This window comes from Ranitomeya imitator, chromosome 9, assembly GCF_032444005.1.
Source record: "Ranitomeya imitator isolate aRanImi1 chromosome 9, aRanImi1.pri, whole genome shotgun sequence".
NCBI classification, from domain to species: Eukaryota; Metazoa; Chordata; class Amphibia; order Anura; family Dendrobatidae; genus Ranitomeya; species Ranitomeya imitator.
The window spans coordinates 28,863,393-28,888,524 of NC_091290.1; the positions used below are offsets into that span (position 1 = coordinate 28,863,393).

Sequence of the window (25,132 nt, forward strand, 5' to 3'; positions counted from 1 at the left end):
CTGCCGGCCGGCAGATTCGGCGGGCGCACTGCGCATGCGCCCGCCATTTTGGAAGATGGCGGCGCCCAGGGAGAAGACGGATGGGACCCCGGCTGGATCGGTAAGTATGATGGGGTGGGGGGGGACCACGGGAGGGGGGATCGGAGCACGGGGGGGGAATCGGAGCGCGGGAGGGGTGGAACGGAGCACGGGGGGGCTGGAACGGAGCACGGGGGGTGGAACGGAGCACCGGGGGGGCGTGGAACGGAGTGCAGGGGGGGTGATTGGAGCACGGGGGGGTGATTGGAGCACGGGGGGAGCGGACAAGAGCACGGGGGGGAGCGGAGCACTGGATGGAGGGGGAGCCGGAGCAGTGTACCTGCCAGATCGGGGGGCTGGGGGGGCGATCGGTGGGGTGGGGTGGGGGCACATTAGTATTTCCAGCCATGGCCGATGATATTTCAGCATCGGCCATGGCTGGGTTGTAATATTTCACCAGTTATAATAGGTGAAATATTACAAATCGCTCTGATTGGCAGTTTCACTTTCAACAGCCAATCAGAGCGATCGTAGCCACGAGGGGGTGAAGCCACCCCCCCTGGGCTAAACTACCACTCCCCCTGTCCCTGCAGATCGGGTGAAATGGGAGTTAACCCTTTCACCCGATCTGCAGGGACGCGATCTTTCCATGACCCAACATAGGCGTCATGGGTCGGATTGGCACCGACTTTCATGACGCCTACGTGGCGTCATGGGTCGGGAAGGGGTTAATGAATATTTTAGCCACAGTACACAATGACGAGCATAAAAAAGGCAAACACGTATATAAAAAAAACTAGTTTTGAAAATTAAGAGAAAAAGGTGCAAATTAAAATTAGGCGAAAACCAGACCAAAAAGGTGCAAACGCAATCACCAACCCTATGTCATGTCGGACGCTGTTCACACTAGGGCATCCGACAGACAGCGGTAATTCCACATTTGTCCACTATACACTCAGTGGCGCCGGCTAGATTTTATCCAGGTTATCCAGGGTTAATCTGGCTGGTAATCTGGTTGGAGGCTGGGTCACGCCCGTGGCCTTTAAATAGTCATTCTGGACTTTGGGTGTCGCCGATTATAGCTTGTGTCTTGTGCCTGGTGATCTCGGTCTGGAGTGGTGGTCTAGGAGTTGAAGTATCGTATCTGGTGGTGTATTATCCTTTGTCATATTTCTCCTTCCTATATTTGTGTTTATTTTTGCCCTGTGCACATTACAGTGTTTTCCTGTATGTCTGCGGCGTGGTGCGTTTTTAGTTTTCCCTGACTGTACTTTCTGTGTAGTTTGGTGTGTGGTCTTATCACTGGGTGGTGGGTGGAGGTTTCAGCATAGGGCTGAAACAGGAGTCAGGGTCAGGCCTGGTGGCCCAGACAAGCACACCATCAGTGTAAATTCTGAGAGAGGGACAGACAGGGTTTTCCCTAGTCTGAGGGATATTGCAGGGGCCCGGGTAATAAGCTTTAGTCTACCCGATACCCCCATGACACCCCATGCGTTTTCTATCTCTTGGGCCAATTATATGTGAAAAACAAAATTGAGCTTCACTAATTTGCACCTGTACGTCGGAGCACCCTCCATATGCATTTACTCACGGTTGTATAAGGTGATCACGTGCAGGCAGTTCAGCAACTGCCTCTTGTATTCGTGGATTCTCTTCACGTGGACATCAAACATCGAGTTTGGATTAATCTTCACTTTGTATTCATTCTCCAAGTACCGTGCAAACTTCAGCTTGTTTTCCTGCACGAGACAGAGTCTTATGGGGTCGGTGGATTAGAGATATTCTTCTAAGATTGTATAACCCCCAACGTCTGAACGTTTCGCTCTCTGTTCACTCTACAACGAGGCCGTAACGAAAGCTGATGCCAGCTGGGTGAGCTGCGGTGTAGAAAAACACACGCGTCTGCCGAGAAACTTCACCGGCACACTCAGAATGTGTTAATCACCGTGTTATGGCTTCACAATGATTTTGTCAATTTTCTCTGATTCGGGAAAAGTAGTTCATTAAAATGCCGGAGGAAAAATAATTAACTGCGCTAACGTAGGAAAGTTCTTAAAAAATAGAATGGAATTTTGTGATACCTGCGAAAAAGTATGGAAAGTGGATTTGTGTCATCTACAGGTTGCGATCATAATATCTAAGGCTATGTTCACACAACTTTTCGGTCGGAGCGTTTCCCATGGAAAAACATGACCTTCCACGGACTGCACTCGGATCAATGGTATTCAATAGAGCAGTCCAAGCTGATCATTCTTTTACTTGGACTGAATGTCGGAGTGAAAAAATTTGCACTAGTTTCTTCCATACTTTGGATGAGAGTTGCCTATTGAAGTCTTTGGGTGTGCCAAAAAAAAAAAAGAATCGGATCCCATAAAGAGCCTCCGTATAACATCCGATTTCCCTGGATATATTCCAATCCCTAGCATAATACACTGAATTTTGTCTTGTAAATTTTATCTACTGCTGATACATAAAAATGAACAGAATGTGGATAACAATACAGATGAAAAAGCGTCATTTTTTTTCTTGATGAAAATTGGATTTTTTTTTTATACGGTCCTATGAGCATAACCTTAGAAATACCCTACAATAAAGCTGGCTATACATGAGATAGCATGTTTGCCTCAATACATTTTCTTTCACTTGGGCCAATTACACATGAAAATCTACAATAGCTTCACTAATGTGCACCTGTACTCCAGAGCTCCCTCCATATATATTTACTTAGAAATACCCTACAATAAAGCTGGCCCTACATGAGATAGCATGTTTGGCTAGTTACATTTTCTTTCACTTGGGCTAATTACATGTGATAAGCAACAATAGCTTCAATGATGTGTACCTGTACGCCAGAGCTCCCCCTGAGGAAGCGGTAATACACGAGCGCGAAACGCGCGTTGGGGTACGTGACCAGGATCCAGACGGGACACTAGGCTGGTTTCACATTTGCGTTTTTTTGGGTGCGTTTTTGCGGTAAAAAACGCAAAAAAACGCATGGTGAAAAAACGCATGTAAACGCATGCAAACGCTGCGTTTTTTTGACGCATGCGTTTTTGCATGTGGTGTAAAAAACGCGGCGTTTTACCGCGTTTACATGCGTTTTTTCATGCGTTTGCGTTTTTTAAACGCATGCTGAGAAATGTGTGACAGCTGCCAATCATTAAAAAAAAGTAAAAAACCCACTATAAACAGAAATAGTTAGGGTTAGGGGTAGGGGTAGGGATCATAACCCTAACCCTAAAGAGATCCTAACCCTAACCCTACCCCTAACCCTACCCCTAACCCTAAGGGATCCTAACCCTACCCCTAACCCTAACCCTACCCCTAACCCTAAGGGATCCTAACCCTACCCCTAACCCTACCCCTAACCCTAACCCAACCCCTAACCCTAACCCTACCCCTAACCCTAAGGGATCCTAACCCTACCCCTAACCCTAACCCTACCCCTAACCATAAAGGGGTTAGGGTTAGGGTTAGGGGTAGGGTTAGGGGTAGGGTTAGGATCCCTTAGGGTTAGGGGTAGGGTTAGGGGTAGGGTTAGGGGTAGGGTTAGGATCCCTTAGGGTTAGGGGTAGGGGTAGGGTTAGGGTTAGGGGTAGGGTTACGATCCCTTAGGGTTAGGGTTAGGGGTAGGGTTAGGGTTAGGGTTAGGGGTAGGGTTAGGATCCCTTTATCACCTTTACGTTGGGTGGTGGCATATTAGTGTGTTTTCAGTGTTTTTAATAAAAAAACGCATGCGTTTTTTAACGCAAAAAACGCATGCACCAAAAAACGCATGCGTCCCCATTGACTCCAATGCATTTTTTGACACAAAAAAAACGCATGAAAACGCATGCGTTTTTTTTTTTGGTCCAAAAAACGCTTCTAAAAATACTACAAGTAGCATTTTAGAAAAAAACGCATGCAGTAAAAAAACGCATGCGTTGCAAAACGCGACCAAACGCATACACAAAAAAACGCATGCGTTTTCAATGTTAAATATAGGAAAAAAAAACGCATGCGTTTTTTTGAAAAAAAACGCAGCAGACAAAAACGCAAGTGTGAAACCAGCCTAAGACTTATGGGTAATTAGCCCTTTTACCTTCTTACTGTATTTTACATGTTGCGGTCTGTTTATTCATGATGTATGGCGATCGTACGAGTATAGTTAGTGCTATTGTGCAATTGTGAGCCTTCGCGGGCAGGGTCCTCATTCCTCCTGTACCAGTTATGACTTGTATTGTTTAAGATTATTGTACTTGTTTTTATTATGTATACCCCTCCTCACATGTAATAATAAATGTCGCTATAACAATAAATAATAATAATAATTGTAACACCTGTTCTAATTGCTATGCATCAGACTTGTTAGCATTCATGTAGAGGCAATAATTACTTTTTGTCATGACATTTGATTTATCACTGTCCCGCCTTGTGAACCTGGATCACTGGTTGTATCCATGGATATAGTCACAATGGAATTTTTTACAAATTGTTTTCTACTATATATGATATGTATGTTTTTAGGTGAAAATTGAATTTTCAATAAACGTGTTTCCTTGTTACTACTTTGGCCAGTTTTTGACTCTTGTTCCTCCGGTGTAATTTACTCCCTCCATAAATATTTGCCTAGAAATATCCTACAATAAAGATGGCTATACATGAGATAGCATTTTTGGTTCTATACATTTCTTTCACTTGGGATAATTACATGTGAAAACCCAAAATAGCTTCACTAATGTGCACCTGCACACCGGAGCTCCCTCCATATATATTTACTTGGAAATACGTGAGATAACACCTTTGGCTACTTACATTTTCTTTCACTTGGGCCAATTACATGTGAAAACCCACAATGGCTTCACTAATGTGCACCTGTATGCCGGAGCTCCTTCCATATATATATATTTACTTATAGATGCTCGACAATAAAGCTGGTCATAGATGAGATAGCATTCGGCTGAATGTTGGTTTGGCGGACAGCCAGTGGCGTAACTACCGCGGTCGCAGCGGTCGCCACTGTGACGGGGCCCGGCAGGTCAGGGGCCCGCCACCCGGCAGGTCAGCTATCTCTTCTGACTTCTAAGGGCTCGTTCACATGTTCGATTTTCTCGTACAAGAGCATTCTGAGGCTGTGCACATATCCGATTTAATCCTCGGACTGAGCGGTCTATGGAAAATATCGGAAACACGTTGTATTTTTATCCGAACTTTGAAAAGCAAGTCTATAGCTCTGTGAAAAATGAGATCGCACTTGGATAACATCCGATTGATTTTCGATTTTCACAGACTATCAGAAAGGAGAAGTTGGAGAAACTTTTCTTTTCCTACAACGTACGAAAAAAACTGATGCCAGTAGGACCAAACGCCGATCAAAATAATCAGCCTGTTTTTCTCATCGGTTCTGTGAATGAGTTCTTAGACTCACTAAGTGTTCATGTGGTTTCATCAAAAAGTGAAAAAAAATGTAGCTGCCAGACAAAAGTTTCAACTGCTTGAAAGCGTGAGAAAAAACTGCTCCAAAAACATTCAACAGCGTTTTTAATTTTCATGAAATTATGTCCACTTTGCTTGGCTAGATAAAAGCAGATTTTTTGGGGAAAAAAATGCTGTATTTATGCTACATGGGACTATGGATTTATGTCTGTAAGCTCTGGGGTCAAAGGAGTAACGTTTCTCCTTTTGGAGAGTGACATGCCAAGCTTGGCATGTCAGAGTGAGGAGACTTATAGGCCATGCATGCTCCTCTGGGAAATTAAATATGCAAATTGTCCCTTCAGAGAGGAAAAGGGCTAGAACTCTATAGCCACCTATTGGAAGTAATGATCCTACAAGCTCAGATGCTTCTCGTTACGCAATGGTATCAGAGCTCGGAAAAAGATGGTGCGTTATATCAACCGCCTGTCAAAGATCACAGAAGTGTGAGCGTTCGTATCGTCTTTATTGCATACCGTTTTTATTTTTTACCCACCTGCTTGACTTTCGCAACATCTCTGATGAAAGCATCATCATTGACGAAGTTCAGCAGCTTCTTCAGCTGGTCGAGATTAGTGATATAATCCTCTCCAATGCGCTGGAAAAAGAAAAATGATCTGAATAAATACCAGCATTGCACATGACGGTATCTGCACACGGGGCGTATATCCAGGAAATATTGCCTATGTGCACACAGAGACTTTTTTGGAGAGTTTTCATAGCAGAAACAGAGCAGAACCTCCACGTTTTTGAGATTTGGAGAGTTTCCCGCTCAGATTCGTCTCCAAAAACTCCTCGAAAATCTCTGTGTGTATTTCGAGATGGAAAATCCACTGCATATTAGTAGCGGCATTGTAGGTGGACATGCAAAGATTTTAGCCGTATGTTTTCTAATGTGCATTTGGAAGTGGATCTGTTCTAAAATCCTCATTAAATAATTTAAAAAAAAAGAAGCTTTTCAATGATTTCAATGAAAAATCCATATGGCTGTTCAAACAGAGTTTTGAAAACCGTACAAAAGGGATAAAAAGAAATAACATGTCATTCATCGCGAAATCCATTTCAAACTTGACGCTGAAATCAAAATTGTTAGCTCAAAATAAAAGTGAAAAAAAAATCCCACATTAAAAAATTTCTAATAAAAAAATGCATTACAACTGAAAATAATGGGGGAAAAAACGCATTCTGGCATTGATTTATTTTGAAAACCATGTTGGATTTTTTTTCAGCTCGGAAAAAAAAAACGTGGGAGTAGGCTTGAGCGAAACGGATCGGACAAATTCAAAAGTCGCCGACTTTTGGCAAAGTCGGGTTTCATGAAACCCGACCCGATCCTAGTGTGGGATCGGCCATGGGGTCGGCGATCTTTGCGCCAAAGTCGCGTTTCGTATGACACGTTTGGCGCCATTTTTTCAGCCAATGAAGGAGCGTGGGCAGAGTGATGACATAGGTCTTAGGGGCATGGAGAGAGAGAGAGAAAGATTTCCCATTGACTTTGCATTGGGTTTCGTGTTTTGGTCGATCCCCAACTTTTCGCGATAATCGACCGATTTCACTCGACTCGACTTTTGAGATAGTCGGGTTTCGCGAAACCCGACTCGACCCTAAAAAAGTAAAAGTCGCTCAACCCTACGTGGGAGGATACATCCACATGGTGTCTCTTAGATATCGGAGTTTTCCCAGGTGAAGACACTTTTGCTGTATATCGTTAAGTATAGAGAGTGGGCAAATTCTCAGTGGAAGCCGCCCGAAGAGTGAGATTGTCTCTTGTTTTGACCACTTTAGTGTTTCCAAACCGCATTTTGATGTTCTGAAAACAATTATTCCTGCTAAGTCATGTGGTCAACTAGTTTTCATCTTTGGTAAAGTAGACGTTCACGATCTTTTAACCTACAGGAATGAGATGTCAGATGAGGACCGGAGCTTTTTACCGGAAAGTCGGCATAGGATGAGGCCATAGTCTTGCATGTCCATTAGATGCCTCCTGGGGCGCACGTGGATGAGTGCTCCACACCTCTTACCTCTGCAATGACTTCGGCCAGGCCCGGGTTACACAGCACCAACCAGCGCCGGGGAGTGATACCGTTAGTCTTGTTCTGGAACTTATGAGGGTCCATCTCGTAGAAATCATGAAAGCTGAAATCATAAAAGACTAAAGTGAAAACAAAGAATTCGATTAAAGAGGGAAACGTGTCCCCGCCCCGGCACGCACACTCACACAGTGTCTTTTATGATATCGGAGTGAATCTGAGCGACGCCATTCACGGCATGTGATCCCACGATGCACAAATGAGCCATGTTAATCCGCTTTACCGAGCCCTCTTCAACGAGAGACATCCTGCGCAAGCGGTCTACGTCTCCAGGAAATAAGGAAGAGACTCGCTGCATCGGAAGGGACAGGAGAAGCGTTAGGCGTGAAAGTGGCGGGGCAAAAAAAACACTGAAAGTGTGGTAGAAAAGAGAGGGGCGGTCCAGTGAAAAATTATTGATTGGTGGTGGTCCAACTGCTGGGGGACACTTATCTAGTAGAATGGAGCGGCACTGCGCATGGCCGACCGCTGCTCCATTCATTCCCCATATAGGTGGCCTTGGTAGGAAATCAATGAAGTAGCAGTTGGGCGTTCAACTCTCAACTCCATTTTGTAACAGGGATAACAATTCATCATTCCGCCAACCAGAGCAAGTCTTGGCACTTGGACCCTCACCAATCAATTCATTATGACTCTATCCTGTGGATAAGTGATTACTTTTTTTCCACTGGACAACTCCTTTAAGTAAAAAACTATATCTATGATAGTGTGCAAAACATGTTCTTTAAATATTTCAAGCAAGATCGTACATTGAGGTGTCTCAGATTAATTTCATAGATGATATCCAAGTGTCTTGGGAGCAAATTCTGCAGCAGATGAACCGGCCAGCGCTCCAAAGCCTCGGGCAACACCGTGTGGTTGGTATAAGCGCAGGTCCGGACAGTTAGGTCCCAGGCCTAAAGTACAGAAGGGAAGAATCATGTCAGTGGGCGGTTGTTTAGTATTGTCGCATGAACATTAATGCTTCTGCGAGGCAAAATGTTTGAAGGCGAATGCGGATTTGTTGAGTTAAATCAAAAACCCAACGATAACATGACTCAAGGGACCAATTTGATCAACTTCATGCAAAAATTACACTACCTTCATTCACAAATTTACCAATGCTTCTATACTAAAACATACTGGGCAGTTTTGTTAAATGAATGATGAAATGCTGCTTGTACATAGTCAACCAAGTGTATTGTGCCAAATACTGCTCATTTAGGAAAGTGGGGCCCACCGGAGATTCACCCATTCTCCCGTGGACCAGTCCGAGCATGATTGTATCCCTGCAAATTGGTACATAGTCAACCAAGTGCATTGTGCCAAATACTAATCATTTAGGAAAGTAGGGCCCACCGGGTATTCACCCGTTCTCCCGTGGACCAGTTCAAGCCTGTTTGTATCCCTGCAAATTGGTACATAGTCAACCAAATATATTGTGTCAAATACTTTTAATTTAGGAAAGTGGGGCCCACTGGAGATCCACCCGTTCTCCCGTGGACCATTCCAAGCCTGTTTGCGTCCCTGCAAATTGGTACATAGTCAACCAATTGTATTGTGTCAAATACTGCTCATTTAGGAAAGTATGGCCCACCAGGGATTCACCCGTTCTCCCGTGGACAATTTCAAGCCTGTTTGTATCCCTGCAAATTGGTACATAGTCAACCAAGTGTATTGTGCCAAATACTAATCATTTAGGAAATGTGGGGCCCACTGAGGATTCACCCCTTCTCCCTGTTTGTATCCCTGCAAATAGTTAGCTGAAGAATGAGTTAAGTGATGATCCTTCAGTGAGCTCAGCCCCCCAGCTGTCGTTGTAACCCATCAGCGACCATTGGTCACGTCACAGGCGCACCGATGAGCGCATTTAATGACACGTCCCCATGCCGGCGTGTGTCAGAGTTTGACAGTCAGGTCCTGCTGGGTATGGGGCGAGCTTGCCCTATGAGCCCGCTCCATACACCCCACTTCCAACTTGCGAAGGGGTTAAACATCTCCTGGTGACAAATTACACATATGACCTGCACCAAAAACGCAGCAAAATTTGCTTTTTGTAAGTAGTTGGTTTTTTTTACTACCAAGAAAGCAGGTTTTGGCTGCAGGAAAAAAAAAATGCAGCAAAGAAGCAACGTGTGAACAAAGCCTAAACCTCATCTTGTAACTTTAGTGGTGAACTCGAAATCTTACCAATAGTCCGAGGAGGACTCTTAATCGTGCAGAGACGAGATACCGGAACTACAATGACTTTTCACTGACGACCGGACTATTATGTCCCAATTAACGTCAGTGATGGCCGCCGCGGATCCGCCACGACGGGGGCGCTGCCTTTCCTCCCGCGTCTTCGGTCGCAGACTACACGCGCTGTTACTAAACGCGGCGATTACTTATAAAGGGATCATTTACAACCATCTGTTTAAAGGAACGGAGTGAATGATATTAAATGCCGCTGATTACTTCTGTGAATTGCAGCCGGTCGTCGGATTCTCAGATCCCATATGAACTGTCACAAGATATTTCGGTTATGAATGTCTCTGCTTATTACTCGGCGTGCTTGATTTGATTAATGTAAGGATGGGAGTTATGGAGAAAGCACGCTGCGGAAGAAAGATCTACCGAGATGGGAAAAGACAGCAGGTAGCTAATGATGACAAAGGACGATCGGCAGATCAAAGACAAAAGAGGAGAAAATGTATGGCCGAATAAATGACGATTCTGGAGGGGTATAGCGGTTATAGGACACGGAAGGGTTAGGCGCTTTTATCCGCACGCAGAAACCCTGCAATGTTCAGCCTTCATATGTTGGGCTTAATATACTTTCACCTAGCGGCGTCATTCAGCCCTGCTTACCATAAGCGTTCAGATAAATCAACATTCTATATGAGGTCCCATTTTTCTTTTTTTTCACGGCATCCAATAGGCTGTCTGCTCTTAAAGGGACAGTGACAATAGTGTTGTGAATTCTGTGACCAAGCTCCCTCCTGTGGTCGTGAGTGGTACTTCGGCTGGTTCTGTCTATGAGCTTCCTTTGGTGGATGAGAGTGGTACTGCGGCTTCTGAGTTTTCTTCCTCAGGTGATGAGGTTAAGTCGTTAGGTGCTGCTCTATTTAACTCCACCTAGTGCTTTGATCCTGGCCTCCAGTCAATGTTCTAGTATTGGTCTTGCTTCCTCCTGGATCGTTCCTGTGGCCTGTCTCTCCTGCATAAGCTAAGTTTTGCTTGTGTTATTTTTGTTTGCTATTTTTTCTGTCCAGCTTGCTACATTGGTTTTTCTTGCTTGCTGGAAGCTCTGAGACGCAGAGGGAGCACCTCCGTACCGTTAGTCGGTGCGGAGGGTCTTTTTGCCCCTCTGCGTGGTTGTTTGTAGGGTTTTGTGTTGACCGCAAAGCTATCTTTCCTATCCTCGGTCTATTCAGTTAGTCGGGCCTCACTTTGCTAAATCTATTTCATCTCTGTGTTTGTATTTTCATCTTTACTCACAGTCATTATATGTGGGGGGCTGCCTTTTCCTTTGGGGAATTTCTCTGAGGCAAGGTAGGCTTATTTTTCTATCTTCAGGGCTAGTTAGTTTCTCAGGCTGTGCTGAGTTGCATAGGGAGCGTTAGGCGCAATCCACGGCTACCTCTAGTGTGGTGTGATAGGATTAGGGATTGCGGTCAGCAGAGTTCCCACGTCTCAGAGCTCGTCCTTTGTTTTTGGTAATTGTCAGGTCACTTAGTGTGCTCTGAACTTCTATGTCCATTGTGGTTCTGAATTACCTGTTCATAACAGTACTGGAGGCCAGGATCAAAGCACTAGGTGGAGTTAAATAGAGCAGCACCTAACGACTTAACCTCATCACCTGAGGAAGAAAACTCAGAAGCCGCAGTACCACTCTCATCCACTAAAGGAAGCTCATAGACAGAACCAGCCGAAGTACCACTCACGACCACAGGAGGGAGCTTGGTCACAGAATTCACAACACAATAGCCATCACAATTCGGCAGATCTGAATGTAGCAAAGGTACTGGTATCATACATCTTATTTTTTTTTTTTTTTCATAAATCAATAGTGCACGTGAAATCAAGAAACTTTGTAATAAATCTTATCAGAGTAATCCACTTCTTTCTCCTTCTTAAAATTCTCAATTCCATAATTGAATGCAGACTTTCCCATAACTGAGATAGGAGATGACAGTTGGTGCTCATAAAGTTCTATGGAACTTGCAATAGAATCTCTAGCTCCTCCTCTTCCTGCCTCCATAGAATTTTAAAAGCACCAATTGATGCTCATAAAATTTTATGGAGAACTGTAACTGTCCTTCCAGGTGAATTTGCAGCAGAAAGCCTGTGTCTAATTCTAGCTCCTCCCTCCAACATAGAATTTTAAAAGCATCAACTGTCATATACTATCTTAGTAATAGGGAAATTTGTCTTCACGGAATAAAAATTTTACAGATTTTACTCTCGTCTTTGGTTTTTTTTAGAGATAAAAAATGACAGTTGCTGCTTAAAGTTTTATGGTAATGGAAATAGAATGTCTCTGGCTCCTCCCCTTCCTACCTCCATAGAATTTTAAAAGCACCAACTGTCACATCGTATCTTAGTAATAGGGAAATTTGTCTTCACTGAATAAAGATTTTACTCTCGTCTTTGTTTTTTTTTAGAGATAAGAAATGACAGTTGCTGCTTAAAGTTTTATGGTAATGGAAATAGAATGTCTCTGGCTCCTCCCCTTCCTACTTCCATAGAATTTTAAAAGCACCAACTGTCATCTCCTATTTCTGTAAAGGGAAAATCTGTCTTCATTAAACAAAGATTTTACAGATTTTACCCATGAATTTGAGAATGAAGATCAGTCAAAGAGGAGAAAGAAGCAGATTCCTCTGATAAGATTTATTACAGAGTTTCTTATTTTCATGTGTACTATTGATTTATGAAATAAAAATGAAAATGAGGGTGACGTTTTAGCAATGGATGCACTCTCTATGGAGAGAGAAAAAGCATGCGCAGTAAAGGAACGGGGATCAACAGCTCCTTTATTCTAAGCAATTGTTCCAGAGGTTTCACGTAAAGATCTTCGAAAGGGATTAAACTGGTAGCTTCTATTGGTAACAGTATGGTGGCTTAGTGGTTAGCACTGTATGGTGGATCAGTGGTTAGCATTATATGGTGGCTCAGTGGTTAGCACTGTACGGTGGCTCAGTGGTTAGCACTGTATGGTGGCTCAGTGGTTAGCACTGTATGGTGGCTCAGTGGTTAGCACTGTATGGTGGCTCAGTGGTTAGCACTGTATGGTGGCTCAGTGGTTAGCACTGTATGGTGGCTTAGTGGTTAGCATTATATGGTGGCTCAGTGGTTAGCACTGTATGGTGGCTCAGTGGTTAGCACTGTATGGTGGCTTAGTGGTTAGCACTGTATGGTGGCTCAGTGGTTAGCATTATATGGTGGCTCAGTGATTAGCACTGTATGGTGGCTCAGTGGTTAGCACTGTATGGTGGCTCAGTGGTTAGCACTGTATGGTGGCTCAGTGGTTAGCATTATATGGTGGCTCAGTGGTTAGCATTGTATGGTGGCTCAGTGGTTAGCACTGTATGGTGGCTCAGTGGTTAGCACTGTATGGTGGCTCAGTGGTTAGCACTGTATGGTGGCTCAGTGGTTAGCACTGTATGGTGGCTCAGTGGTTAGCATTATATGGTGGCTCAGTGGTTAGCATTATATGGTGGCTCAGTGGTTAGCACTGTATGGTGGCTCAGTGGTTAGCACTGTATGGTGGCTCAGTGGTTAGCATTATATGGTGGCTCAGTGGTTAGCACTGTATGGTGGCTCAGTGGTTAGCATTGTATGGTGGCTCAGTGGTTAGCATTATATGGTGGCTCAGTGGTTAGCATTGTATGGTGGCTCAGTGGTTAGCATTATATGGTGGCTCAGTGGTTATCACTCTATGGTAGCTCAGTGGTTAGCACTGTATGGTGGCTCAGTGGTTAGCACTGTATGGTGGCTCAGTGGTTAGCACTGTATGGTGGCTCAGTGGTTAGCACTGTATGGTGGCTCAGTGGTTACCATTGCAGTCTTGCAGCCTGGGTTCAAATTCCATCAAGGACAACATCTGCAAGGAGTTTGTATGTTCTCCTTATGTTTGCGTGGGTTTCCTCCAGGTTCTCCAGTTTCCTCCCACATTCCAAAGACATACAGATAGGGAATGTAGATTGTGAGCCCCAATGGGGACAGTGATGTCTGTAAAGCGCTATATATGCGAATATAATAAATAAATTGCACACCCAGGGTTATAGTTATAAACAAGAACAACCCAAAAATTGAAATCTACATAAATTGTACACAAACATATGACAAATACCAGAAGATGAAGTTTTGTAATGAATAATTAGTGTAAAATCTACTTGTCAGAGCATATCCAGAGACGATGATTTATCTCTGTTGTTTCATTTGTCTCTGCACCTATAAATATGTGATGGTAAAGGGTGAAGCTAGAATAGTGACAAGATTAAACACACCGGGACCAATTCACTATTGCATTTGAGCTGTTTGTTTTTTTTTCTACTTTTTGTTATTTTTCACCTATTTTTCATTTGCGTCTTACTCTCCTTTTATTTTCCGACTTTTTTAAGTTCTATTTTACATGAGTTTGCTTTTTATAGTTCCTCATTGCGGGCGAATTTTTGGGATTTCCCGATGTTTTCAGCTGATTTACCAATTACGACTTTTTTTAAAAATTGCAAAGTTTTTACTCTCCAGGTTCCGTGTAAATCTTAAAAAAAAAAATTCGGCAAATTTTGCAACATTTTAGATTTATTGTACTAAAAAGTCTCAGAAGGTTAAAGACAAAAATAAAGAACATTTTAGGTCAAATCCCTGAACCGCGTGCGCCCGGTTTTGACGGATTTGGTGCAAAAAAAACCAAACACACGCAAGAAAAGAAAAGTAACTTAAAATTATAATAAAAAAATATTATAAAAGAAACACAAATAAATATTCCATTACCTTATCCCAATCCAGCTTTTCAACATCCACGAACAACCTCATAAGTTCAGGGATGGCCAGAGATGGGTGAGTGTCGTTAAGTTGAATGGCCACCTTAAAAAAAAAATTAAAAACAGTGAAAAATTAAGTTGGAGACTATTGAGAAGACAAACTATTGAGAAGACAAAGTAGGGAAGTTTACCTTATCGGGAAAGGCTTCGAAGGATGTGCGGACTGCATCGCGGCACCCAAATTTCGAGGATTTAAAGCGCCTGATGATATCTTGAAGAGTAGCGGCCACAACAAAATATTCCTGCTTCAGACGCAATTCTTTACCTTCAAAGAACTAGAAAAAGAAGAGTTTGGGAACAATTGAAAATTTGAGAAAAAAAATGTAATTTATCCAAAGAGCTGTAGAATCCAATCTAATCTTAGTTGTGTACATTATGTGAATATGCGGGGTAGCGCCACAAAATTATTAGCCTTAAAACATTCTTTCAGCAAAGTTATCATCGTCTTCATAAAATGATAATCTAACCAAAATTTCCAGGTTGGGGTTAATGCACGCGTTCTTTCATGGAGAATACTGCAAAACAATCCATGCGTAGATTATTTAAAAAAAAAACAAAAAAAAAACAATGTTCTGTTAAATCTGTGCTGAGCTCTGCATACTAAAACATAATTCTGCAAAGTTCCTCACTAATATAAACTTCTGTAAAGTTTAAAGGTAAGCTCGGCCTTGGCAAATTTTTTTTAGATGATGAAATAATGCACATAAGATGAAAAACTAAAGCAATTTTTCCAATACTCTTCATTAAAAACAAAAAAATTTCCTTCCATTGTCCCTCCGCAGCTCCTGCGCAGAGTCTGAGTTTCCATAGTAACAGACTACAAACAAAACCAGTGTAGTCTGACCTATCAAAGAAACAATCATCCATCTGCTCCCTGCTTATTACCAACCTATATTCTGGAGCTCAATAGGGAACAATAGTGACAAAGCACAGAATATTAATTGTGAAGATGTATCGATTTAATTGCCTGTGTAGACATCCAGACTTCAATTCCTATGCACACGGGAAGATCAGTAATAGATTGTTCAGTGCGCATAATTTATCATTATTCTCGGCAGCACAAATCTTGTTTACACAGGATGATGCGCTGCTGAGAACGATGATCTTTTGTGCAAACCAAAAAAATCATTTCGCCCGACGAACGAGCGTATTGTTCATTTGTCAAGTAATTAGCAGCCTGTTAGGGGGAAAAAACGCATCCTGCAAAGTTGTTTGCAGGATGCGTTTTTGCCCCATAGATTAACATTAGCAACGCATTGCGACGCTTTGCCACACGTCGCAACCGGCGTGCGACGGTTGCGCCGTGTTGTGGCGGACCGCCGGGAGCAAAAAACATTACATGTAACGTTTTTTGCTCCTGACGGACCGCTTTTTCCGACCACGCATGCGCGGCTGGAACTCCGCCCCCACCTCCCCGCACCTCACAATGGGGCAGCGGATGCGCCGGAGAAATGCATCCGCTGCACCCGTTGTGCAGTGCGTAAAACGCTAGCGTCGGAATCTCTGCCCGACGCATTGCGACGGGGAGATTCCGACGCTAGTGTGAAAGTAGCCTTAGATTTAGATTTGCACTGGTAATTATCGAGAGCAAAGAATGCTCTTTTCCTGATAATCGGGCAGTGTAACCAGGCTGCTAATCGCCCAACAAACAAGCAATACGCTCGTTCGTAGGGTGAAACAATTTTTTTGTTTGTAAAGTGATTAGCGGCCTGGTACAAATCTATATTTAAGGTGTGTTGTCATAAACTAGCATTCCAAGGAACACTCGTTTCCCAATAATGCAGCAGTGCAAACAGAGCGCTAATCACCCGACAATTGAGCAATACACTTGTTCGTCAGGTGAAATGTTTTTTTCGTTTGTTGAGGGTGCAAATCTACTTTTAAGGTGCGTTAACCATATAGTGTAATCATTAGCTACCATTCCTAGGAACGCTCGTTTTCCGATACTTGGGCAGTGTAAGCGTGTAACTAATCACCCCCCAAATAAGTAATACTCTCGTTCGTCGGGTGAAATAATTTTTGGTTTGTCAAGTGATTAGCGGACAGGTGCAAATCTACTTTCAAAGTGCGTTTACACTGTAACTTTGTCCTTGACCATGATTCCTAGGAATACTCTTTTCCCCATAATCTGGCAGTCTACGAGGGTTTGCTAATCACCGAACAAATGAGCAATACATTCGGTCGTCGGATTAAATTAATTTTTTGGTTTGAAAAAGAGATCATCGTCCTGCGTAAACAGGACTTGTGCTGTCGAAAACAATGGCAGCTTATGCTCACTAAATTACCTGCTATAAAGTGTAGTCACCTATGTAAACAACCTGATAAACAACAGCAAAAAATAACCTGAGGCCCATCAAAGGAAAATGTTCGAAAGTTACGTATCTCATAAAATGGCGACACAATTTTTTTTTCCACCACTTAAAAAAAAAAGTAAAAAAATATTCATGTTTGGTATCACCAGAATTGTACCGACTTGGGAAATCATGACGTCGGACCACTTTCACTAAACAATGAAACGCCATAAAAACACAGTCCATAAAACAATGGCGCAATAGTAGGGTTTTTTTTTGTTTTCGCCATTCCACTTCAGTTGGAATTTTTGTTTCCTGTTGATCATATGGTGGAATGAATAGTGTAAAAAAAACAAAAACAAAAAAACAAGCCCCGAAATGGCTATGCTAAAGGCAAAAATTAAAAATGTATAAGAAGGAGAGGAAAAAAGCGGAAGTGCAAAATTGAAAAATTACTCGGTCATGAAGGGCTCAGGGGTTAAGCAAGGCAACCTATTTTAATTGGATTTTCATCAGCTGTAAATGTTCATGTTGTTAACAGTGATACTTATAGGATCCTTGGGAATGCCCCAAAGAGGTGGTAATGGTCACTACAAGGTAATGGCCGCTCGTTCTTCACCGTGGGCGCAGCGATATACCGCGCTGCCGTCGAGCAGATACAATCTCGGATGTAGGCATGTCGTCCTCTAGGGAGTTTAGCTGATATACGCAGTAATGATCGTTGCAAGAAGAAATTGTTTCTTCCAGGTAGATGCCCATGAGAAAATCACGGCGACTGCAGCACATTGCTATATAAAGAGTTTACACAAATTCATCCTGGAGATTAAATATCGCATTCCGAATTAGCGTCACGGATAATTGCTACTCACATTATCATTGGGGTAGAGGACGCGCGAGATGTTCTCTGCAAGGTTACGATCTAGCACAGCCTGGATGTAGCCACCCACATTGACTGGGGAGGGAAGAATAGACATGAAAAGTACTCAAAGATGGAATCCATAGAAGAGGAAAAGTGCGAAGAAAATAATCGTGCCAGCAAGAAATCTAGAAATATGTTCAAAACATTGACATCAGCCCATGAAACGAATTACAAGGGAGTGTGTCATCAGAAAATGAACTATTTAAATCAAATTGTATTTTTTTTTTTAATTCATTTTTTTTTCAAATCACTATCTATTTAATAAATAAATAAAAAAATCATACAATTTTCACATTGGCTACTAGGCCTAATATTAGACCCCTACGTCCTGTTCTTCACATGGACATTTGCAATAATTGACTAACTCATACTCTGTTTGTGTAGAAGAAAACATTGTGCATGCTCTTATCAGGGTCACTATACAGGAAGGGGAGGAGGTGAGCTGTGACATCACCTATTGTGAATGGTGGATCCTGTGTTATCTACTGCAGAGGTCCCCAACTCCAGTCCTCAAGGCCCACCAACAGGTCATGTTTTCAGGATTTCCTTTGCATTGCACAGGTGATGCAATTATTACCTGGGCAAGACTAAGGAAATCCTGAAAACATGACCTGTTGGTGGGCCTTGAGGACTGGAGTTGGGGACCTCTGATCTACTGTATATAGAGGTATTATCAGTCATTGTACAGGAGGAGGAGGTGAGCTGTGACCACCTATTGTGAATGGTGGATCCTGTGTTATCTACTGTATATAGAGGTGTTATCAGTCATTGTACAGGAGGAGGTGAGCTGTGACATCACCTATTGTGAATGGTGGATCCTGTGTTATCTACTGTATATAGAGGTGTTATCAGTCATTGTACAGGAGGAGGAGGTGAGCTGTGACATCACCTATTGTGAATGGTGTATCCTGTGTTATCTACTGTATGTAGAAGTGTTATCAGTCATTGTACAGGGGGACGAGGTGAGCTGTGACATCAACTAATGAGAATGGTGTATTCTGTGTTATCTACTGTATATAGAGGTGTTATCAGTCATTGTACAGGAGGAGGAGGTGAGCTGTGATATCTATTGTGAATGGAGGATCCTGTGTTATCTACTGTATATAGAGGTGTTATCAGTCATTGTACAGGAGGAGGTGAGCTGTGACATCACCTATTGTGAATGGTGGATCCTGTGTTATCTACTGTATATAGAGGTGTTATCAGTCATTGTACAAGAGGAGGAGGTGAGCTGTGACATCACATAATGTGAATGGTGGATCCTGAGTTATCTACTGTATATATAGGTGTTATCAGTCATTGTACAGGAGGAGGAGGTGAGCTGTGATATGACCTATTGTGAATGGTGGATCCTGTGTTATCGAATGTCAGTTGTGGCCAAAACAATTGTTTTCACAAAGTTTGCTGTGTAAGTGTTTTTAGATTTCAGTCGGATGTTTCTCTGGTTACTGAAGCACAATTTTATGCATTTCATAAGTTTTTAAACTTTTATTGATTATAGCTCCATTTTAGGATAGAGTACAGGGAGGGCAAAGGAAGTGAGTGCCTAGTGGTCTACACCTCACAGTTCCCTGACTGATTCCTATACACTGCCGGACACAAGAAGTGGTGACAAAGTGATCATTTGTCATAAGATACTCACAGTCCTTCAAGTTGAATTCATTGGGGGCTTTTGCTGACCACAGTCTCATGGTGTTACATGTGTTATTTTTATATCCTGGAACAGGAGTATCATATGGAAGAGCAAGAACAACCTGTACAAAATAATAAACAATAATATAGCATAAAAGATATTAAAAATATATCATAGTTAAAAAGACATAAAAGAACAAAACTGCAACTCCCAGTACTTTTTCTCTGAGAGATAAGCTGCTGCCAGAGGTGACTGCCAGCGCCTTACTCCACTTTACCCATCGTGAACACTCAGCTGAGCATCTATATATTGTATTTGTGTAGGGAAGATGTCAGCTGACTGCTAGTTAAGGGGTATGGGCACCTTTAGCATGTGGAGGTCATTTTAGTCAGAAGATGCACCGCGAGAGAAGTTCCTATGAGTGAAAGAGAGGAGAGGCCGAACAATGGACAATCTGAAAAATTCACAATGTGAAAAATTGGAGGACAACTAGGATTTTCAATTTCATGCTTTGTGTAATAAGATTGGATCTTAAAGGAGTTTTAAAATACTTATTTTAATACTCCAAAAAGGGTTGACGAGCCCTCGTGATGAGGATTTACACGAGATTCCTTAGGTCTAAGACATTGATTTTATTCATGTATGCAGTTGACATTGTAAAGTCTGTTGACAGATCCTCTATAATTCTCAACATTGTCAAAATAAAACTGAAAATCATTTTTCTCACCTGGGTGTCCACCCACTCTACACCTTGTGAGGTGTGTTGAACTTTACCAAAGAAGTGTACAGGAATCATGTACTCTGGTCGAGCCTTTTCCCATGGGTTTCCGTACCTCAACCAGTCATCAGCCTCTTCCACCTGTAATAAAAGAAGACACTGATGAGAAGACTTTTTATAGTTGGAGCTGGCATTCGCATACTAGTGCACAAAGTTGGCAAAAACAGCAAATACAATATAAGATCTCGATAAATTAAAAAGCTGGAAACTAAGGCCAATTCCTGATCACATCCATGTATGTGTGCCTCACATAATGCGTGTAACTACAGGAAGCAATGCGAATTTCGCGACCATCCATCCTGGAAGACAATGACTTTGGGCGCCCATACATATTAGATATTTGTATATTTTAAAAAAACACCCGACGTATGTGCCTTCAAAAACAGGGCGATAATTTAGAATTGTGATAGTGATGGTTGGATGGTAGGTGTTCACTCCAATTTCCGTATGCTTTCTAATTGGAGAGGAGGCTGCTGCTGCTCTTCCTGGAGTGGTCACCTTCACGATGGTGATGTCTTCTAGGGTCGAAATAAATGGTGGAACAAAGTCTGGTTCAAACTTATTTTTTATTCCATTATTTCATTCCGGATTAGATTCGTCTTCATCAGGCAGTGAGATATATACACAAGGTGTAACGATCATCAGTCTTTTTGTTCCTTTTTGCAAATGTCTCGCTGCCTGAAGAAGATTCCGAACCGAAGCCGAGAACCGGCTTGATGTGATTGTATATACCTATGAATTAGAAAGAAGCTTTTCTGTAATTCATACATCTAAGAAGTCGGTCTGAGAAATGCTCATTTGGTCAACAAATACAAGGAGATCTACTCGAAACGGGCTCTGCATATGCTATAATAAATAGAGTTGAGTGAATATGCTCGGAGTCGGACCGAATTGGCCATATTCGTGCCATCTTGGTACCCTATTCGTGCCGAATTTATGTTTGACGATCGGTTCCAAACATATTCGGTCATTTGACTCCAATGTCGGATGTGTTCGGCAAATTTTGCAAATACAATATTCGAAGCCGATCGTAATCGGAACCCGAATGTTGAAAAACTCGCTCAACTCTAATAAGTCTCACCAGGGCAAAACAATCTAAACGAAACGCGCAACGTGCTCCTGGGTATACGGAGCTTTGAACAAGCCAGGATGCCCCCGCGCCGAAGTGATGAGGTAGGTGCCAGACAGCTGTTACGATGTTTAACCTCCACTTGTGACTTACGGGTGCATACCCCAATACCTTTCATTTATTTACTTGACTTCTCGTCAGGATGGCGATGTACAGTGTTGAGATGTCTGTGCGTCTTCTCGGTGGAAACATATTGGGTCACCAATCTGTTTAAGCGATGTCAGAGTGAATTTTGGAAGAAATATGGTGCTCATGAAATATTCTCAAAGAGTGTTATTCCTAAATGACTGGATCATTGATCCCTTCTCATGGAAGTGGCCGTCCAAAAATGTTGCAGGAAGCAATGAATGATGTGCAACATCATCTGGAGCTGTCTGCAACGAATACTCTGGGACGCCTAGCGCAGGAGTCTGGGAGATCTTTTTCTACATGTCAAAGAGTTGCAAAAAGGGCAAAATTGTATGCGTATGTCGAAATGTGCCTGGCAGAAAATGCAGATAACGTCCGGCATCGTATGCAATGCCATCGATTACAGATAGGTCAAGGAAGGTAGCGTAATTTTTGGTTCAGATTGCTACATCCCAACAGGAGCTACAGTAGGATTTTCGGAACCCCTTTTCAGTAAATTTCCCTGCATCGCTCCCGACTCCCCCCATTCACGTGAACGCTCTACTTGGCCAACTGGGCTTTGTATCCTCTATCAGGAGCAAGGTCTGGAGGATAAAAGGGATGGGGCATCGGAAATAAATCTACCCGATTCTTATGTTCTCCTTCATTTGTCATGGACAAGTCAAGGGGGACCAATACACATCAAGTGTGATGGATTCGCCAACTTTAATCTACTGTATATAGAGGACTTTATTTTGAGCCTTATTGAAATGTTTTCTTCAATTTTCAAATTGTGTGCTTGATCTTTACAAAACACAAGTACAAATTTAGTAGAGTGAGCACATCTCAACTTTTTGTTGCGTTTTTTATATACATTGTTGAATTTAGACCTTTTTAATATGTGCTCACGCAAAAGGAGGGCCTGGCCTAATTTCAGGGGGTGGCTTAGCTGAAAGGGGCATGGCTTAAATGGCGCCAACATTTTGAAAAAATTGGTCTAAAAGTAAACTACGAGGTGGTGTAAGGTTGGACAATGTGCCAAATGTATCATTCAGCACGAGATCTTAAGAAACGCAGTTTCTGTGCGATTAATACTAGTTCAGACCCTTCACTATTGCTTTCTAAGGCCACGGAAAGTCTCTATGTAATAGAATCAGGATACATTTAGCAGCCATTCATTTATTCAGCCGCTTCATTAGTGGAATATCGCAGTCTTTCATTTCCAGAGTCCTAAATAGACGTTACAGAAAAAAAAATGAATGTTTTTTTGTCACGTTCTGACGAAGCCACAATACTGAGTGATTCAGATCGGATCTCGTACCCACCCAAAAATAATATTTTTGTATGAAAAGCTACACAGATAAAAAAAAAAAAACTGAGCACAAGAAAAACGGAACCACGGATGTCACTTGGTGTTTCTAGAATCCCAGATTGATTCATTATTGTACAATAAAGTACATGTATAAACTATTTTTGCAAGATTTTGAATGGTAAAAGACACATAAATCGGAGCCGGTGCATAGGCAAAAGGAAGCCCTATGGCTGTGGACTATGGAGGTCACTAGGTCACTTTCACATGTTCAGTATTTGGTCTGTGTTTTACATCAGTATTTGTAAGGCCACGTTCATATGTTCAGTATTTGGTCAGTATTTTACATCAGTATTTCTAAGGCCACGTTCATATGTTCAGTATTTGGTCAGTATTTTACATCAGTATTTGTAAGGCCACGTTCATATGTTCAGTATTTGGTCAGTATTTTACATCAGTATTTGTAAGGCCACGTTCATATGTTCAGTATTTGGTCAGTATTTTACATCAGTACTTGTAAGGCCACGTTCGTATGTTCAGTATTTGGTCAGTATGCTACATCAGTATTTGTAAGGACACGTTAGTATGTTCAGTATTTGGTCAGTATTTTACATCAGTATTTGTAAGGCCATGTTCGTATGTTCAGTATTTGGTCAGTATTTTACATCAGTATTTGTAAGGCCACGTTTGTATGTTCAGTATTTGGTCAGTATTTTACATCAGTATTTGTAAGGCCACGTTCGTATGTTCAGTATTTGGTCAGTATGCTACATCAGTATTTGTAAGGCCACGTTCGTATGTTCAGTATTTGGTCAGTATTTTACATCAGTATTTGTAAGGCCACGTTCGTATGTTCAGTATTTGGTCAGTATTTTACATCAGTACTTGTAAGGCCATGTTCATATGTTCAGTATTTGGTCAGTATTTTACATCAGCATTTGTAAGGCCACGTTCATATGTTCACTATTTGGTCAGTATTTTACATCAGTATTTGTAAGGCCACGTTCGTATGTTCAGTATTTGGTCAGTATTTTACATCAGCATTTGTAAGGCCACGTTCATATGTTCACTATTTGGTCAGTATGCTACATCAGTATTTGTAAGCCAAAACCAGGAGTGGGTGAAAAATACAGAAGTGGTGACGTGTTTCTATTATACTCTTCCTCTAATTATTCCACTCCTAATTTTGGCTTTAAAAAAAATGAATATTTAAAATAGTGACCAAATACTGAACGTGTGAACGTGGCCATAAAAGGATTGCCCAGGCGTGGGGGTCACTTTATTTGACTGTAGACTTGTGAATCTTCACATCGTGCATGGGAGGTCTTGTGACCGCAAGTACGTAATTTGCACACTTCCGGTCACATTCTGACTAGACTTGTCCGGCCTCGATCTATACACTTGTATTGATCAAGGCAGTGTAATGTCTAGTTGGCATGTGACTGCACGTATGCAAATCACATACTTACGGTCACATGCCTGCCTACTCCCTACACCAGAGAATCCTAACAGCGTGTACTGTGCGCGTTGTGAGAATTCATAAGTCTGCAGTCACATAGAGGGACTGCGGACTTGTACCCCAAGCCTAGACAACCTCTTTAATGTTTCTAATAACTTGGGGGAAAATGCATTATTAACCATCTTTAGTTTTATTTTTTAATTTCTATAGGTAGAAAGTAAAGTTTTCTTTAACTATAGTGATAGATACATAATATCTCAATATTAGGGCAAAATACACCTGACCAAGGTCGGAACGCAATGCTCCGACTGGCCGGCGACGACATGACAACATCATATATTTCTTTACAGCTGTCACTTCAGGTGAGGAGAGCCGCTGGCCGGTCCGAGCAGTGTGCTCCGATCTCGGTCTGATTTATACGGCGCCCTAAGACAGTTGGGTTCCGCACCTATCATGGGGTCCCGTCTACTTCTGATGGGGAATGAGACGCTGGTAGTGGGGAAACTTTCATCTGATATAAAGTTATTTTTTGGAATGTCCCCACTCTTCACCAGTGAAATGAAGACGGCAATGCCATTTCTTTTAGTCTAGCGCTATACGGCAACTTTAGCCGCAACACAGGACACTCGGCCAAAAATCGACCTGTGCAGCTGCCACATTGCAGTGACCTCTAACGTTCCACGGCCACGAAACCCAAATTGCAAAAACTCAGAACCAATTGAAGTTTTTAAACCTCGCGTATGGTGGTCGTGGTACCATAGGGGTCGCAATGCAACTCCGTTCACCTGCGTTGCGCAACGATGCAGCAGTTGACCAGAGGACCTGTGTGAGTTGCAGAGGGCCTGTGTGAGTTGCAGAGGGCCAGCTTCAGTTGCAGAGGGCCTGCGTCGGTTGTAGGGCCTGCGTCAGTTGTAGAGGGCCTGTGTCAGTTATA

General features: G+C 42.4%; 1 protein-coding gene across 1 annotated transcript in view; it reads right to left on the minus strand.

The window, feature by feature from the left end:
* Positions 1–25,132, minus strand: part of PYGM (glycogen phosphorylase, muscle associated) — a 58,994-nt gene that overhangs the window by 18,823 nt on the left and 15,039 nt on the right. Inside the window, exons 5-14 of the mRNA XM_069740506.1 lie at positions 20,143–20,274; positions 19,425–19,536; positions 17,733–17,815; positions 14,704–14,847; positions 14,523–14,615; positions 8,312–8,458; positions 7,691–7,854; positions 7,494–7,608; positions 5,969–6,070; positions 1,610–1,757 (exon numbers count right to left, since the gene is read on the minus strand). Coding sequence (XP_069596607.1) covers positions 1,610–1,757; positions 5,969–6,070; positions 7,494–7,608; positions 7,691–7,854; positions 8,312–8,458; positions 14,523–14,615; positions 14,704–14,847; positions 17,733–17,815; positions 19,425–19,536; positions 20,143–20,274 — 1,240 coding nt within the window. The remainder of the gene's footprint in view (positions 1–1,609; positions 1,758–5,968; positions 6,071–7,493; positions 7,609–7,690; positions 7,855–8,311; positions 8,459–14,522; positions 14,616–14,703; positions 14,848–17,732; positions 17,816–19,424; positions 19,537–20,142; positions 20,275–25,132) is intronic.